Source organism: Leopardus geoffroyi, chromosome C1 (assembly GCF_018350155.1).
Source record: "Leopardus geoffroyi isolate Oge1 chromosome C1, O.geoffroyi_Oge1_pat1.0, whole genome shotgun sequence".
Lineage (NCBI taxonomy): Eukaryota > Metazoa > Chordata > Mammalia > Carnivora > Felidae > Leopardus > Leopardus geoffroyi.
Window position 1 is genome coordinate 64528594 of NC_059328.1, and position 18653 is coordinate 64547246.

General features: G+C 40.1%; 1 protein-coding gene across 1 annotated transcript in view; it reads left to right on the plus strand.

The window, feature by feature from the left end:
- ST6GALNAC5 (ST6 N-acetylgalactosaminide alpha-2,6-sialyltransferase 5) overlaps window positions 1-18026 on the plus strand; it is a 180320-nt gene extending 162294 nt beyond the window's left edge. The window contains exon 5 of the mRNA XM_045477901.1: window positions 8374-18026. Coding sequence (XP_045333857.1) covers window positions 8374-8605 — 232 coding nt within the window. The 3' untranslated portion in view covers window positions 8606-18026. The remainder of the gene's footprint in view (window positions 1-8373) is intronic.
- Window positions 18027-18653: the final 627 nt, after the last annotated feature.

An 18653-nucleotide genomic window follows, 5' to 3' on the forward strand; every position in this document is an offset into this window, starting at 1 on the left:
CGTGGCCTCCAGCTCCTACAGTATGTCAACACATGAGGCTGCTCTAGTGTACCTACCCATTCTTTTTTTTTTTTTAATTTTTTTCAAAAATGTTTTTAACATTTATTTATTTTTGAAAGAGTGCAAGCAGGGGAAGGGCAGAGGAAGAAAGAGAGAGAGAGAGAGAGAGAGAGCAAGCACAAATGGGGAAGGGGCAGAGAGAGGGAGACACAGAATCCAAAGCAGGCTCCAGGCTCTGAGCACAGAGCCTGACATGGGGCTTGAACCCACGAACTGTGAGATCATGACCTAAGCAGAAGCTGGACGCTTAATCAACTGAGCCACCCAGGCGCCCTGTACCTACCCATTCTATTGCTTCCTTAAAGTGCCCAGTTTCTCACTGGAATGAAGAGTTAGGTACATGGGGTCAGATCTCAGCAAGCAAAAAGAGAGCCAACTGCTTATTTTTGGTAAATTAACCTTTTTAGCCTTTAAGACACAACTAACATCCTCAAAAGGAGTTATTTGCTAAAACTAATCACAGAAACTTCCATTCACTCAACTGACTCATGTTGGGTACCGAGGACATGATCAGAGATGGAAAGGACAGGGTCTCTGCCTTCAGTCTCCTGATTGTCACTTGGACACAATTCAGTCAAAAGGGACAGAGGTTCACAAGATGACTGTGGGGGAAAATACTCACTGTCTGCTTGTCAGTAGCATCTGACCCACAGGGCTTTATTCAAACATCCACCTCTGGGTCCTTGCATCCCTCCGACCCTATCAGGTAGACCAGGGGCAAGGAGCCAAGACAGAAAGAATATTGGGCACACCTGTCCCCACTCCATCAAGAGCAGACCCACTTCTATCATAAGGGCTCTTGTATAACAAAGGGTTGTGTGGTAAATAAGAACTTTGACAACCTCTGGTCTAAGATACAATCATGCCGCTTTCCAATCTAAATCAAACTGTCACACACTTTTCAGGAGAATCTAATCATTGCCCCTTATCGCCAGGGAAACCAAGGCACAGAGAGACCAAACACAGGGCTACTTCTGCAGTCATTTCTGTCAGCCTAAGGTGGCAGTGACCCACAGGGAATGTCAGCCACTATGTGCATGGAGTGAAGGAGGGGACAGAGTGTGAGGGAGTAGGGAAATAAAGTGTACTCTGGGGGAGCAAACAACTAAGCAATCCATGAGTGACTGATTCCCAAGATAAGGGAGCGTAAGTTCGCCTGTACGTGCCTAAAACTGCCATTTTCCATCCAGCTCTCCTGGAGGTCTGGCCTCCCTATCCCTCCCACCCAAAGGGCCTGATTTACTTCCAGGAGTCATTCATTGGCAAGAAAACTTCTAGTAGCCCCTAAACTATTAAGCACATGGACTCCTCAGGAAGAATGATAACCCTACATTCATATTTAAAACCACAAAATGGAAGGAATAGACATATAAATAGACATATAAATGGCAGATGACAGACACATTACTTAAAACCTTGTAGAATCTAACACTGGTAAAAGTCATCTGACTAGCAGGCAAACTTTTCCTCCTTAGTTTGGTGCTACAGTAGCCCCCTGGCTGCTTTCCCCAACTCCAGCCTTTCTCTTTCCTCTCCAGACACCACTGTGGCTGGATAAGCCACGTCTGACTCTGCCAGTTACACCCCTCAGCAGCTCCCCAAAGCTTTTAGAGCAGAGTTCACATTCTTAGCCTAGCACACAGCCTGCCAGGACCTGGCTTCTGCATCTGCTTCAGTCTCATCTTCTTGCCTCACTCAGACTTCTTTTTGCCATACTGAAAACTTCTAAAGGAACTCGCCCTGCAGACGACGGAGGGCCTTTTGCCCTCAGTTTGGAATTTCCATCCCCGCCTTCTTAATCTGGCTGATTGCTGCTGGCTGTTTACAATAATATTAATGACTGATATTTTCCTGGACATACCATGTGACGGCCCTGCGCTTAGTATGAATACATGCACCATTTCATTGAAGCTTTATGATAATCCCATGAAATAAACATTATTATTATCGTGATTTCACATGTGAAGCTTAAAGACTGAAAACACTTGCCCAGTCATGGAGCCGGTAAGTGACAGAGCTAGGATTTGAATGCAGGTGTCCAGGGCCCCACTCCACTGTTTCACATGCAGCAGGATCTCCTCCAGGCTTTCCCTCACCTCCTGAGGCAGACCCTACCTGGGCCCCCACTGGGCTCTCCGTCACCCCTCCCCTGTCCCACCTCACGGATGCATTTGTCCATATCCTTTATTTGCCCGTAGTCTCTTCAAGAGGAGGGGTCGTGCCTCCCCACATTGTTATTGTGTCTGGCACATAGTATGCATTCAGTATTGATTGATTCAACAAACAGAGGAAAACCTTCCTTTCCTTGGCAGTGTTTAAGAAACTGATTTTATATTGATCCCAATACCGAAAGTGCCCGGTGAATGAAAAGTATAATTAGCAAATGGCAAATTCAGATTTCAAGGGTCTTGGGAAGTCAGTGGTGGCCACCTGTTTTCATTCTGTGCCAGAGCCAGTGCTGGGCCTTCACAGAGGGGCTCGGGCATCAGGCAATTAGTCTCCATCCTGCCTCTATCACTGACTCCAGGCTCATCAGTATTCTGAAAGCTGGGGAAAATTAATGTCACGCTGCACCAGAGACAGTCTCAAAATATATTATTATATGGACAGTAGACCCTTAAGTCATGCCATATCCATATAGGAAGCCAAATCCATTCTCTCTGGATGAACTATAAATTGCAATGAAAAAAATCTTGTTATCATTGCCTTCCAAACTAAGTTATGGTGAGTATTTTTAATCTCATTTTCTACTGTAAATTATTTGCGATAATAATGGGCCAAGCATTTAAATTTTACCTAATAATCTTATTTCTGGTCATACTTAACACATTACCAAGTTTACAACTCTCTGTCACCCATCATTTCTTGAGTATTAATTAGCAGAGTAATGACTCAGAGTGATCACTGTCATGGAACTAAATTAATATCTCATCCATAATGTGAAGGACATCTCAAAGGTATCGTGAATATCAGAGAGTTGATTCTGCTAGAATTATTAGCTAGTGAACATTAATAAAGCTGCCAGTGTAACAGGGAAAGTTCCTAGTTGGCGACAGTCCACCGTGTTGAATCAGATGCTTACAGAGGACAGGTGTGGAATGGTAATGCGCCTGAGAGGTTCACATTTTATGAAGTAGACTTCAGATATATTTTTGTATTTTTTCTTAGATGCTTATCTTTGCCATGATTTCCTTCTTCCATCTTTGCCATAATTTGACCAACACTTAGCAGTCATGGGGTATTTTCATTACTCTCTTCTCCTATGGGTCCACTGATCTAATAAGAGATGTTATAGCACCACCTGAGGTGCCTGGGTTGGGAGTGAGTGGGGGGTTCAGATGACTCACTTTGGCTCTTTGCCCTGTGAAGCACAGACAGCTGCAGGCTCTCAGTGCTCTCTGTGTTCCAGATTCACCGGTATTATTCCACTGGCTTCCAAGGTGTGCAGATGTTTTCCTTCCAAAAGAGGCTGTAAGGACAAGAAATTGAGGCAACACAGTAAAGGTGACTCAGCAGGTCTCATAGGGATGAAGCAGATGTATAGGAAGCCCTGCTATAGGAACATTTTCTTCTGAATGCTACATAGTGTCCCTAAAGGCCCCCAGTGCGAGCCAGTTTCAGAACACCCTAGACCCTTGACAGCTGTTGATTCGGCTCTATTCCTCAAGCATTTCCTAACTATCTACTGTATGCCAGGTACCATGCCAAGCATAGAAGTGTGTTTAGAGAGTGTCTGAGAGCTCTAGAGAGAGGCAAAGCCACCGTTCTCTCCTTGGGTCACTTGTAGCCTTGTAGATAGCTCAGCCCAAACCAACAGATCACGGTTGATCCAGATCATGCCCAGAAATGAAAGTATTTTTCCATGCCTGCTAATACGGTATAAGGTTTCCTCCAGTTGTACAGCTTAGCTTTAGAAGATTCAAAAATGGGACATTACAAACTCCTGTTACCATTAATATTAGTGAACATGATTGTAAATGAGCCCAAGGCTGGGAGGTGCTGGGAGAATGCAGCCAGGACAGAGTTGTTCCAAACCATGTTCCAATAGGAACCTGGGGTGCCCTTGGTACAGACATCCACCCGATGGAGCAGAAGTTTTTCCAAAATACAGAGCCTCACCCTTAGGAGTACAGCTTTGGTCCAAATCTGAGCCCTGAAAGTCTTCAGTTTTTCTATGCATGAGTTCTGTCATCTGTTAAACGGGGGAAATAACAGTACCTCTCTCCCAGGGGCGCTGTGAGAATTAAATCACGTGAAGTGCTGTGCACTCTGGTTTGGGCTGAAATGGTCATATCTAGCTTCTCGCATGGCCCACGAGTGAGGCTGTGTGCTTAAGGCCAGGCACTGGACACCACCTGTGTGCCAGAGGCTCACTCAGCAAATGGAGCAGTGATACTTACCTTATACTTACTTACTTGCCTGATGAAGAAGTGAAAGAGATAATGTAAGTGAAGCACCAAAGCCTAGGAGGTACTTAACTAAATCACCCATCTTCAACCTAGCTGCATATTATAATCTCCTAAGGCACTTTTTAACGTTACTGTTTTTTAAATTTTTTGTTCTGAAAAAGTTTTAAATGTACCAAAAAACTTGCAGTCATAGCACAGAGAATTCTTGCATACCCTTCGCCCGGAGGCCCCTCACTTTGAATCTGTGTGATGTTTTCTCATGATTGGATTGAGGGGTATCCATTCCCAGGGAGGGTAAGTGAGAGCAGTAAGCCCTTCCCAGCGTCCCATGTCAACAGGCACATGATGTCAAAGGTCTTTTTTTTTTCCTTTTCTATCTTCATGAAGGAATCAGATGTCTTATTACTGGCAATGTTTACCTTAATCACTTGGCTGAGGTGGCATCTGCTGGGTTTACTCACTGTGAAGTTATTATCTTTCCCTTTGTCATTAATAAATATCTTGGGGGAGATACTTCATGCAAATAACCTATTTCTCTTCATCTTTTTCCCCCACTAATGTTTCATTCATCTGAGCACCTTGCCTGCAACAATTATGGGGCTGTTCGAATGGTGATTTCTCTATTCACTCATTCTCTCTAGATTTATTAATTGGAAATCTTCTGTAAGGAAACGCTGTTTCTTCTTCCTCATTTATTTATAGATTCAGTTATTTATTGAAATCATCATGGACTCATGGACATTTATTTTATTTTATGGGTTTTATAATCCAGTACTACAATTATTTATTTTGATACTCAAACGGAAGGCACTTTTTAAAATACTCCCATGCCTGGGACCATCTCCAAATCAATTAAACCAGAACCTGTGGAGGTGGAACACAGGCAATGATATTTCTTTAAAGCTCCCTGTGTGCACTCAATGTTAGTTCTTTCACTTCCCCTCCCCTCTGCTTCCTCTGTAAAGAAACAAAAATCCTTCTGCACATGATTTTGCAGGATTTACTTCTGAGGTGGTCCTTGGAGCGCTGTTGACAAGCTGCAGCCACGTGGGGAACTGGCTCTGTGATTTTCTCAGCACTGCTTCCCGCCGCCCCCACACCTTCATCCCCAAAACAGGAACTTGGGTGCCAAAATCCTCCCTTTTACAATGGGAGCCTCCCGGTGTGGAAATTCTGCTGATATTTATTGCTGTTTTCATTTGGGCCAGGTGGAGGAAGAAAAGGCTATGGCAGCCTTTAGAAAGTCAGGTTTGAGAAAAGACCTAAGGAATTAAGACCTTCCACTGCAAAGGGCTTCCTGAATGGCACAGCGGATTGCTGCTGATGGCAGGCTTTCAATCGGGAGGGCTGTTCCTGCAGTCGCTTTGGCTCTGCCTTCTCAAGGCCCACAAAGCACTCCTCTGCCATTTGGACAGAGTTTCTAAAGTGTGGAAACAACCCTCACTTATGTGGACGCTTTTGAAATCATAATAACTAAATGTGTAAACTTAATTCTCCCTTTCGGTGATCAATATGGAGCCAGATAAGTTTTCATTCAAAGAGATGGTCTTCCTGAATAAGGAAATTGATCCCCATATAGCATCCTTTAGCTGGTTTCCAATTTCTCTGTATTTTTAGATGCCAACTCAATCTCATGATATTTTTGGAAACCTAATTGTTTCTTTAATCAGATTGATGCCAGTAATATGTTCAAAGTGTAGATAAATCAGGTTTAAAACCTGATTTATATCAGAATAAAAGCTTAACCAAAAGTATGCCATGGCAGAGTGAATTTGGTGTGGTTCCTCATATTATGCCATACGAATCTGAGGACATTTGTCTGACAAATTTCTGGTTTTTGTTGTTTATTCTTTTCTTCGTGGTGGTCAGTTCCAACTTGAATTCTTCCTAGAGTGTATTTTCTGGACTGAAAATACTTTCTACTAAATGTTAAGGGGCTTCTGTAGTAAGTTTATAAGGGAAATCTATATTAACTAAACAGGCTTGGGCCTGATGTTTCACTACAGAATGCAGAGATACTTCGAGATGAGCATGATAGAGATGCAGAGCATTAATTCAGAATAGCATCCAACCCAGGATGAGGAACGTTTAAACACTGCATGACAAAAATAAATCTCACTTCCTGGAAGAACTTTAACCTCAGAGGAGAGGCAGCTCAAAAGGTTTATTGTTGTCAGAGCCACGAACTTGACACCCCTCTTGATAAAAGACTTCGATCCCTGACCTCAGTAAAGTTGCTACTCTAGAAGCTATTTGTGTATTGATCTCCTCTGAAGAAAACAAATAGGTGTCTAGCAGGATGAACATCTCTGGGAAACAAAGTTAGAGTAGAGTCCGAGTTACTGGAGTGGGGACCCCAAGGCTCCAGGCATGGAAATGTGGTTTGCGTGGGCCTTTTAAGAGAAACACTAAGCTCTGCAACAAAGCCAATTGGTGAATGTAGCTAAAGATAGAAAGGTTTACCCTGCTGGGATATCTTGACTAATTTTATCATCTAGACTTCAAGACTGCAGAGGTAGAGTGGACTAGACTAGAATGGAAACCAGTCTGAGGTCAGGGCTCTTTGGGGGTTAGATGTGTTAGTAACCTACAACAGGGCCCCCAACCACCCCCACATGTTCATCCTTTGCCCACTGCCTTGAAGAAATGAGCCAGTGTTTCTCATTTGGAGCAAAATAGGGATAGAGACACAGAAAAAATATTGGGCATTTTTTCAATGCAAGGATTAAGGATTTAGAATTTCTGGATTTGAGTCCATTGTCTACCTAGAGAAACAAGAGGAAAGTTGTGGCATCGTGCTTGCTGTCTTTCAAACTAGGATCATCAACTTTCCATGTTGGAGGAGAAGTTGTCTTTAGAGGTTTGCTGTTTAGCCGCTAACTCCATATACATGTCTTTCAACACCAGAAATTCAAAAGTTATTTATTGAGCACCTACTAGGAACAAGACAAAGGCCTGCCATCATGAACAGACAATAAACAAGTATAAACAACAGCAATTCTGGAGAGTGATTAATGCTTACAGTCAATCTCACTGAAAGGGAGCAAAGGGGCAGGTGTCAGGTAATGCCTGTCTGCAGGGGATACATTTAAGTAGATCCCCAATGGTAAGAAGGAGTGAACTGGTAGGAGCACGTGACCACCATGTGACTGCCCTCAAATTCAAAGGCCTCAAGGTCGAGGTTGACCAACTTGACGACCAGAAAGACCAGTATGGCTGGAGCATAGTGGGCAAGGCTGGGTTAGGAGAAGACTCTGGGGAAGAACCAACTCACTTAACACCCTATAAGCCATGCTTTTAGGATAATTAGAAGCCTCTGGAGGATTTAGCAGGGGTGGAATGGGGAAGGTGATGTGATGTGTTTTTGTTTTGTAAATAGCTGCTTATGCTATATAGACTTTACAGGGCAAGAGTAGAAGTAGGAACTTTTAGTAATACGTAATTTCTAAATCCCCAAAACCTGGGGGTACCTGGGTGGCTCACTCGGTTAAGCATCCGACTTCAGCTCAGGCCATGATCTCACAGTTAATGGGTTTGAGCCCCCTGTCGGGCTCTGTGCTGACAGCTCAGAGCCTGGAGCCTGCTTCAGATTCTGTGTCTCCTGCTCTCTCTGCCTTCCCCTGCTTGTGTTCTCCCTCTCTCAAAAATAAATAAACATTAAAATAATTTTTTAATACACAAAACCTGAAGGTCCTATGGTATACTTTTACTCTCTCTGTTTGATAACGACGGTCAGCACATTTATTTCACAACCCCAAAACCTCTCCACTTGCTTACTGTGTACATCTCAGAAAAACTATTCATTGAAATTTATTTAACTTGGAAATATGAGTTGTGCTTATCAGCTTAATCAGCCAAAGGAATTTTTTCCCCTCTGTTCAGCTATCTCATTTTCCTCCTACAGGGACCCCAATCACCCTTCAGTACCTTATCACTATTACGAACCTTTTGGACCTGATGAATGTACAATGTACCTCTCCCACGAGCGAGGACGGAAGGGTAGTCATCACCGCTTTATCACAGAGAAACGCGTCTTTAAGAACTGGGCACGGACATTCAACATTCACTTCTTTCAACCAAACTGGAAACCAGAATCACTTGCTATAAATCATCCTGAGAATAAACCTGTGTTCTGAGGAATGAGTGTGCCAGACCGAAATCTCAAGTATGTACTGTATCAGACACCAGGCCACTGAACTTTCTGAGCCACTAGACACAAAAGAGGGACAAAACTGCGAGCAGGAAACTCCTCCAGAAGCAACATGTACAGATGCCTCTGAGGCATGACTACCAAGCAGTGCAGTTGGTTTGTAAGGAGAAATTCCAGAATTAATATGTCCTAATGAGTATCATCCCTTTCAAAAGGGGTTACCTTAGGAGCTAACCACTCATTTCAATGATGCTGCCATGGCTAAAAATCATTCTGGATCTCTTAAGTATTGCCTTCAAAACTGAAACACAAGTAACTCAACAATGTTAGTTGTATTCCTTTATAGAAATACCACATCAAAAGACATTTTTCTATCAAGTTGTATCCTAACCTGATCTATAATCTTTGTCATCTGTTGGGCTCTGTGTGTGTGATTTGTAAAAAAAAAAAAAAAAAAAAAAAAAAAAAGCAGCCTGAAAGTATGGACATGATTTCTGAAGAGCACATCTCCACTGACTTTCATAAAACAAATGCCCAATATTTATTTACTGAGAGTTTTTTAGTGCACTCTAGGCCAGTATTTTTATAGATTATGATTATGTGGTAATTTATCCTTCTTAACTCTTTTATCCTGAATGATGGTTGGAAAACACCTAGAATAGGGTTGGCGAGTGACTGTGTTCACGATGCTCACTGTTAGCATGCCATTGGCTTGGAAATGTTGCATTGTATTTTTTGAACCCTTAGGCTTCAAGAATAGCCATGACATTTTCTAACATAAGGAAATGTTCTAAATGACAAAATTGAAAACCAAAAACTGTGTTATTACAACAAAACAATACTAACAAAAGAAACTTAAAGATAGTTGTCTTTAGTAATAGTTGATGTAGGTTACCTGACGTAAAACCCTCGTTTTCTTGTCTGACAATGATGTCCCTGTACCGGACGACCGCATACTTTTCCTTCCAAATGTAACATTCTGTGAGCCTCTCGTTGACTCATTTAAGGACTTTGCACTTGGAATGATGGGGCTTCTGCAGTAGCAAAAGCCTGATTATAGGGGATCTTTTCATTCCCCTGCTATCTATCTCCCTCTGTGGTTAAAAACATAACTTCCTTCCTGGTCCCCATTGGCTACAAACTGCCCCCCTGCTTTTCTGGTGTTTCTTGCACCACAAAAAAAAAAAAGGAAAAAACTGAGAAAGAGAACTGTGATGGTCCCTGGCTCCAGGAACAAGGAACTGTCTTTGAATCAGTGAGAAGATAATACAAGGAGATTCCCTAGCATACGACTCATTTATCCTGTGAACTCTTCAGATTCACTCATTGCAAGTCTTACGTACATTATATTCACAGCCATTCCCTGGTCTGGAGGAGTATGAAGGACTTATTTTATTCAGGGCCAAGATATCAGTTACTAGGAAAGATCTTCGTTTAAGCTGGTGATATTCTTCAAAAATAGTCTTTTCAAAAAATATACCAGTGTTTTCTTTACACATGACTTAGAAGGCATTAGCTTTTCCGATGTTAGATTTGAAGGCACCAGCAAGTATTATATATGGACTGAGAGTGTTTTACAGAACATGACCTGACCCGTGATTAAAGAAGGTTTCTCACATTGCCACTTCCTTTCACTTTCCTTAATTACTGCTAAGATTCCATTCCCTTGCACTAACTAGTACTATTAATTATATGGAGTGCTGTGCTTGAGATGCAGACATAGTCCAGATATTTATACAGCAGAAACAAAGTTGGTATTATTGTGGTCTAGCTTGAGCTGTTAAAAGCCAGTACAATTGAAATGTATGTGTTCTTTAAATTTTCTCATTGCTTTTAAAGAGACTGTAGAATTTTATTCCAGCACAGCCTTCTGCAGCATGGACTCTAAACACACGATACTTTGTGAACGTATGAAAAAGAGCATGAATTTCATGATTGATTTATAGGCCACCTTTACCATCGCTTGAAGACATTATGTTGTTCAGATGTAAGTGGGCTCCTTTAACAAGTTTTATTTTTATGGAAATTTGGAAAGGCATACTTGGGACATGTGAAGATATAGCTGTATTACCTACTCTAATAATATCTCAAATGCCTGTGTTATCTTTAGGTTTTAGGATTTGTTTTTTGGGGGTTTTTTGTTTGTTTTTTGAAGACCATCTGATAACTCCCATCTTTTTTGCAACTTCTTCCTCCCAAATACTCAAAAGAGTGAAAAGCAACCAAATTCTGAAATTCCTGGCTTCACTGGGGCAATAGCTTAAATCTAAACGTAGCTAAGATATGTATGTGGATTTATATTTTTAAAAATATGGCATAAATAAGTACAAGAATTATCACATGGGCAGTGGTTTTTATTATAGCATTTAAAGAAAATGCCTAGAACTCTGATAGATTGTGCTGACGGTCCTGACTGTGGGCAACTGAATTCTTATCTTGCCAGTGTCGTTTAGTGACTATGGGTCTCAACACCATTCAGCACCATTAAACATCAGCTCTGATATAAAAGATGACTACAGAACCATGTTTACAGACCTCAGTGATTTCAATATCCATTTGTGTTGGAAGCCTTAGTCAGACTCGTTATGTTACACACCTTTTTCTTCTTTCCCAACTGTGTCATCAGCTACCTCCTAGCTTTTAAGACCACAATAATACAAAGCCACAGCTGGCCGATCCATGGCGTCTGTTATCTCAATGCAAGAACATTTGGCAGAGGCCATTACAATAGATAGCCATTATGGGCAAAGATACAGGAATTCACAAACAAAATCAATCACTTCAAATGGCCCATAAAAAGAGGAATCTTACATTTAATATTCTACAGTAAATATTCACCCAAGAAAGCGTACATTAAAAGAACATTAGGAGGTAAATATTCAGTGTGCTGCATGGGGACTTTGCTGTGTGATTTCCATTATGGTTAATGGGTGTTTGGTAACTAAGTCCCTGTGCTTCACTAACCCTGGTATGTGCTAACCTAAGGGCTAGACATAAAACCAGAGCGATTCGGGAACTTCCAAGGTCCTAAGACTTCAGAGTGAGAGCTTTTCTTCAAAAAATAAATGAAAGTAAAACACAAAATACTGCACCTGAAAGAGAAATTTGTGTGTGGTCTCTTGGAATCCTTAAATTACTGCCAGGTATGTGTATGTGTATCAGATTCCAAACAATGCCTCTCAAGACAGATTACCTTTGTTTGCTGAAATAGTCTCCATTACTGATCTATTTTAATTACGTTAAAATTGAAGGATACAACCTCATTCTGAAATAAGAACTCACCTCAAAAGTTAAAATTATTGACTTGGAAGCTAAATGAATGGTAGGTACAAGTGAAAGGATCACATTGGAATCTGGTCAGGATTAATGCACTGTGATTTGAATACATAGGTACCTGTTTAACACCCACACAAATATTTGCCCTTATGTAGGAGTGACTTCATTTTGGAAATATACTCTGAATTCCACTGGAGTGAAGATTCAGAGTATTAAATAGATTTACGTTGAGATCCCTATGCTCTCTACAGTGTTAGGAGGTGATCTTCTAACATATGTCATATGTCATACCTGATCCAGTGATTCCTTCCAGCCTCCCTGCTTCTCTCTTGAACCTCAGTTCCATCTTTCTGCTGTCATTCTCTCCTGATTGTCTTCTTTTGTTTACACTGGGCTCTTAAGCCAGCAGTCTTTGGAGGCTGTTAAGGTATTCCTTGTAGGTTTTTAAACTAGAGACCTACTTGGGGACCAGATTCAGGGTAGGCCCTGCCAGGCAATGACCATCGCAGGTGGGACGACTACATCTGGCTATGGGACTGGGTACTTCAGAAGTACCATCCTGGTTTCCCCCAGGCTGGAGGAAGTAGGGAGGGGAGGAGTTTCAGGACAGATTTTCTGTGCTAAAACTAGGACAAGTCCCAGGCAAACTGGGACAGTGGGTCACCTCATCAGAAGGCCACCTCAAAGAGTACTATAATACTTAGGCCTTGGGGGGAAAAGTGAATCTGCTACCTAGGTTCTAGGACATCCAGAAAATACTTTGGAGTGGAAAGAGATGAGAGAGGGTCTATAGGCTTAAAAAACGAGCAGGAGGAAGCCCTCTATTCTAGCCCACTCATCCCTACCTACTCAGGGTATTGAGCCGCCATAGAAAAGCAAAAAAAGGCTGTGATTGTGTTTGTTTTTACTCAGTGCCCTAATATTATATGCTACCTTGAATTGTCCTTGTCTATGTATGTGTCCTGTTAGTCTCTTTAGATTGTAAGCTCTTTGAGAGCAGGGACTGTTTTTCCTTTGTCTTTGTAGCCCCCTGCCTAGTACAGTGCCTTGCACCCAGTAGGCGCTCAATAAATGTCTGTTGTTGATGATGACCTCTTAATGGTGGCCCATTGGATTGGTAATTGGTATATATTCTTCCATTTGAGAAGTATAGGAGACAGAAAAAGTGATGAAGTAGTTAAATTTTAAGTGAGTTTTTACAGGGTCAGTCTTCAAACCTATACCATTTTTAATCAACAGAACTGACCTAGATTTGGGTAGGATAATGTAGCTGAATTCATTAGGTTTGTTAATGTTGGCTGTACTGAACACACAGACAAAGTGAAGTTCAGCAAGCTTTGTGTTCTCACTGTTAGCAAGCTGCTCTTAGCACACATTAAATTTAATATTGACAAATGCTATATCATACATAAAAAGGCAGAGAGGCAGCCTGGGCTCTAACTTCTCTGGTTCAACTACAAAAAGGAGGCTAAAATGAGATGAGTTACAGCCTGCGTTAAACTTGACAGCTTCCTAAAGCTGCTGGGAATCCAACTGGTGATTTCTGAGAGTCTATAACAATTAAGTGTACATTTATCTTAAAATCAAAATGAAACAAACAAAGAACTCCAAAAACCCTTTTGCTTCCATGAAGCAGATCCCAAATGTTTTTATCCCTACCAGAATGTGAGGAGAGAAGAGAACTCTTGAGAGAAGGTGCCCCAGGGGGAGCAGCCCAGTCGCCATCTTGAGTCACCACCTGGCCAGCATCTGGTGTCCAGTTACCTCCTGGTTACAAAAGAGGGCAAGATGGAATCAAGTCAGTAAAGGTGAGTTGGCTGCCAAAGGGTGCCTCCACAGGAACCATAATCATTACCTTCTTGAACATGTGAAATAATGGAATCCATTTTTTGTCATTGTCTACCCTTCCACACATTTATTTAACTGTGTGATCTCAGTTTCATTTTTAAAAGCATAGAAAAACACCTAGAAGACACTACCTGGAACTGAAGAGAATTGTTCCTTCTGAACGGACAGGATTACAGAGCTTCCTACATTTTCAAAATGTTTATTGTAATCACAAAAGGTTATTTCATAAAATATTAGGAAAGACACTTTATAACAGGGTTTCAAACAATCCCAACTGGGATGTTGGGGAAAATCTAGTAAATGCCATGTCTAACTACATGTAAAAGAAGTCCTTGCTATGTACATAAATCATCTCAAGCATAGCATCTTTATTCTTTACCATGAGACTATTTCTTTAATTTTAAAACCAAACATAGGAAATCCATGAGATTGAATCAAAATTTTAGAAGTTATATTTTAGCTACTGAATATCTACAGGGTGGCCTGCACAATGTCATGTGCCATATATATATATATATATATATATATATATATATATATAACTTCACAAAGTCTTATTATCCCATTGTGCAGATAAATAAACTGAGAGTAAGAGAAGTTGTGTGTCTGGCCCTAAGGCAATGAAGATGAGAGTCAACACATGTTTTGCCATGTCCTAGGCATCCCCTAAGTGCTTTACATGTAACACTGCAATTAATCCTCCCAATAACCCTAATAAATGGGTTCTTTCATCATTCCCCTTTAACAGATGTGAAAACTGAGGCACAGGGCACATGAGTAACTTTCCCAACGTCATGCAGCTAATCAGTGGGAAAGTCAGGTTGGAAGCCACAGGGTCTGTCTCTGGAGTCTCTCTGCCTTCAGTCACCATGTACTTCCTAGCAGAAATTTAACCCTATACATAGCAATTTCTATTAGAATATTGAAATAATCTATTTCACTGTATTCACAGTGTATGTAATATTTGACACATGTTAAATAAGTGATAAATATTCAAATTATGACGCAGACATAAGGAGAATATCACCACTATCCTTGAAGCCCGCCGAGTGTTCCTTCTATTTTCTTGGATTTTCAATTTACCATTCTCTTACTTTCTAGTTTTACTATATACAGATATACCAATAAATAATGTTATTTAGTTTTACCTATTAACAAACATTGTAAGACTCTTAACATTGTATCTAGTGTTACAAAACTTGCTTTTTCTTCCCAAGATGTATCCATTTTCTTTGCATATAACTCTAGTTTACTTTCATGATTGTATAATGCCAGTGTGTGAATATTCCAGAACTTATTTTTATTCATTCTTTCAGTGAACATTTGGGTTTTCAGTTTTTGCTAATATGTACAATGTTTTTATGAACATTCCTGGAAAGTTTTTTTAGTACATGTGTGTAAGAATTTTTATATAGCGTGTATACCTAGGAATAAAATTGCTGAGCTATAGAGTAAAATTGTTCATACGTGCACGATATCGCCAGATTGTTTTCCAAAGTGGTTGGACACTTCATACTCCTAACAGTAGTTGTCCACATTTTTGCTAACACTTGAGTTGGTATTCTCAGACTGTGAAATGTTGCCCTTCTGGTGCATGTAAATTGTGTCTCATTGTGATCTTGACTTGTATTCCCCTGTTTTCTCCTTATGTTTAGCATGTTTTCTCTTCCATTAGTGTTCTCTCATCTGTAAAATGCCTATCCATTTTTATCCAGTTTCCTGGTGGGTTAGTTCACTTTTCCTTTTTTCTCTTAAAGAATTCTTAATATATTCTAGATAGTATTTTTTGTTGATGATATGTTTGCAAATATCCTCTTCCAGTTTGTAGCCTATCTTTTCTTTTTCTCTATGGTAACTTTCAATGAACAGAAGTTTTAAATTTCAATGTAGTCATGTTTCCTATCTTTGAATGTGATTACAGCTTCTTCTACCCTCTTTAATAAATCTTGCCCTGTTCCTGATCAGTAATTATTTCCTTATATTTTATTCTTAAAATTTTCAAGATTTTGTCTCTCTTGTGGCAGTAAGAGATTTATATTTTTGTATAATAGACAAAGTAGAACTTGCTTTTGTTTTCTATAAATACCAATTGTCCTAGTTCCATTTACTGAAGAATTCATTCTTCTCCAAAGATCAGCAATCAATTTTCCATATATATATATGGGGATTTATTTCTGTCCTCTATATTCTGTTTCATTCTAATCAAATTGTCTATCTCTGTACTAATACCACACAGTCTTAATTACTACAGCTTTATAATAAGTCCTTGTATCTTGTAGGGCAATTTTTCCCTCACTTTATTCTTCCTGAAGAATATCTTGCTGATTTCTTTTTTTTTTTTTAACATGACTAGTTTTTGCCAAGGTATTTTGATCCAATAATGTACACAAGCTTTATGTATATAGAGTGATGAAATTTTATACATCCTTCCACCCGTGTCACCACTATTAAGATGACAATATAGTATATTTCCAGCACCCCAGAAGGTTCGTTCATACTCTCTTGCAGTCAGCCTCCCTGTCAAGGTTGAACACTTTCTTCCATCCACCAATGTAGATTCGTTTTGTCAGTTTTTAAACTTCATATAAATAGAATTAGATGTTATATAGTTTGTGTCTGGCTTCTTTCAGCCAAAATTATGTTTGTAAGATTCATCCCTGTTGATGCCTATAGCAGTGGTTCTTTTTCATTGCTGTATAGGATCACTTCACATTAGAATTAGCAATGCTAATATTGGTGGTCGTTGGGTTGTTTCCAGTTTAGGGCTACCATGAATACAGTTGTTATGAACATTCTTGTATATTCGTTTCAATGGACACAGAGCTTGTTTCTATTGGGTATATGGCAAGGAGTGGAATTGCTGAGTCGCAGGTACGTCTGTGCTAGGCCTTACTATATATTGCCAGTTTTCCAAAGTGGTTGCACCATTCGACACTCCCACCAGCAATAGCAGAGCTCCAGGTGCCCTATGTACTTACCAGTGCTTGGTGTCGGGAATCCTTACAAATGTATCCCTTTTGCTGGCTATATAGTGGTAAATTGTCATGGCTTTAGATTTATATCTCCTTGATGAATAAGGAAGTTGAGGGGCGCCTGGATGGCTCAGGCGGTTGAGCCTCCGACTTCGGCTCAGGTCATGATCTCGCAGTCTGTGAGTTCGAGCCCCGCGTCAGACTGTGCTGACTGCTCAGAGCCTGGAGCCTGTTTCAGATTCGTGTCTCCCTCTCCCTCTGACCCTCCCCCGTTCATGCTCTGTCTCTCTCTGTCTCAAAAATCAATAAACGTTAAAAAAATTTTTTTTTTAAAAAGGAAGTAGGGGGGTGCCTGGGTGGCACAGTCGGTTAAGCGTCCGACTTCAGCCAGGTCACGATCTCGCAGTCCGTGAGTTCGAGCCCCGCGTCGGGCTCTGTGCTGACTGCTCAGAGCCTGGAGCCTGTTTCAGATTCGTGTCTCCCTCTCCCTCTGACCCTCCCCCGTTCATGCTCTGTCTCTCTCTGTCTCAAAAATCAATAAACGTTAAAAAAAATTTTTTTTTAAAAAGGAAGTAGAGCATCTTTTCATATGCTTATTGACTGTTTTTGTACCACTTTTTGTGACATGCCTATTCAAAGTTTTTCACCATTCTTTTAGTTGGGTTGTCATGCTTTTTCTTATTTATGGGAATTCTTTTTATAATGTAGTTCAGCTCCTTGGTCATTGCAGTGTATGGCTTGCCTTTTCACTGTATTAATGGTATATTTTGATGACTGAAAGTTCTTAATTTTAATAATTTTAATTCCATGTGTCTGTATATCATGTATAATATGAAATATTTAAGAATTCTTACCCAACCCATGACCATCTCTTATGTTTTCTTCTATCTTTTTTCTCCTTTTGTATTTGGGTTTGTGATCCATCCAAAATTAATTTCAGGATATGATGTGAGGTAGGGGTTAAGCTTCCCCCCTACCTGTTAAGGAAATCCAGTGTACAGCACCCTTTATTGTAAATACCACCCTTTCTCCACTGAATTAGAGTGTTGCTTTGGCAATAAACAGGTTACCATATATATGTTGAATTGTCTCTTAACTTTGAGTTCTGTACCATTTTTAACTCTTGCAGCATTACCTCATTATCTTAATTATTATAACTTCTTAAGTCTTGGTATCTAGAAGTAGAAAGTGTCCAGCTTATTCACCTTCTTCAATATTGCTTTAACTACTTTTGGCATTTTGTATTTCCACATACAATTTTAGAATCAGAGTGTCATTTTCCATATTTAATAAAACCTGCTGGGATTTCTATTGTGATTGCATTGATTCTATAGATCAGTTTGGGGAGAATTGACATTTTCACAATATCAAGTGTTTCAATTCATGAACACAATTTGAAGTTTTCCATATAGAGATTTTCCACATCTTTTCTTATATCTGTTCCTAGGTATTTGATAGGTTTGGTGCTATTATAAATGGAGTTGCTTTTTTTTTTTTCCTTTTCTACCTGTTTGTATTAGTATACACTGATTTTTGTATATTGATCTTATATCCAACATTAGGGCTAAATGAACTCAGTGATTGTTAAGTTTAAAGTAAGGCCATGTAGTACCATTAAAATGATGTTGTACTTTTTTAATGTATAGTATCAGGAGGTACAAGATGTCATTATGTCTCATTTTTAGTGATGCTAAACTCGATTATTATATTAAGGTAGTGTAATGGCTAATTTTATGTGTCAATTTGGCTAGGCTGTGGTGCCTAGTTATTTGGGAAAACACCAGTCTAGCTATTTCTGTGAAGATATTTTTTAGATTTCATAACACTGACAATCAGAGTAGACTTAGAGTAAAGCAGATTACCCTCTATCGTGTGTCTGTGTGTGTGTGTCTGTGTGTGTTGGGGGGGCATTCATCCAATCATTTGAAGGCGATAAGA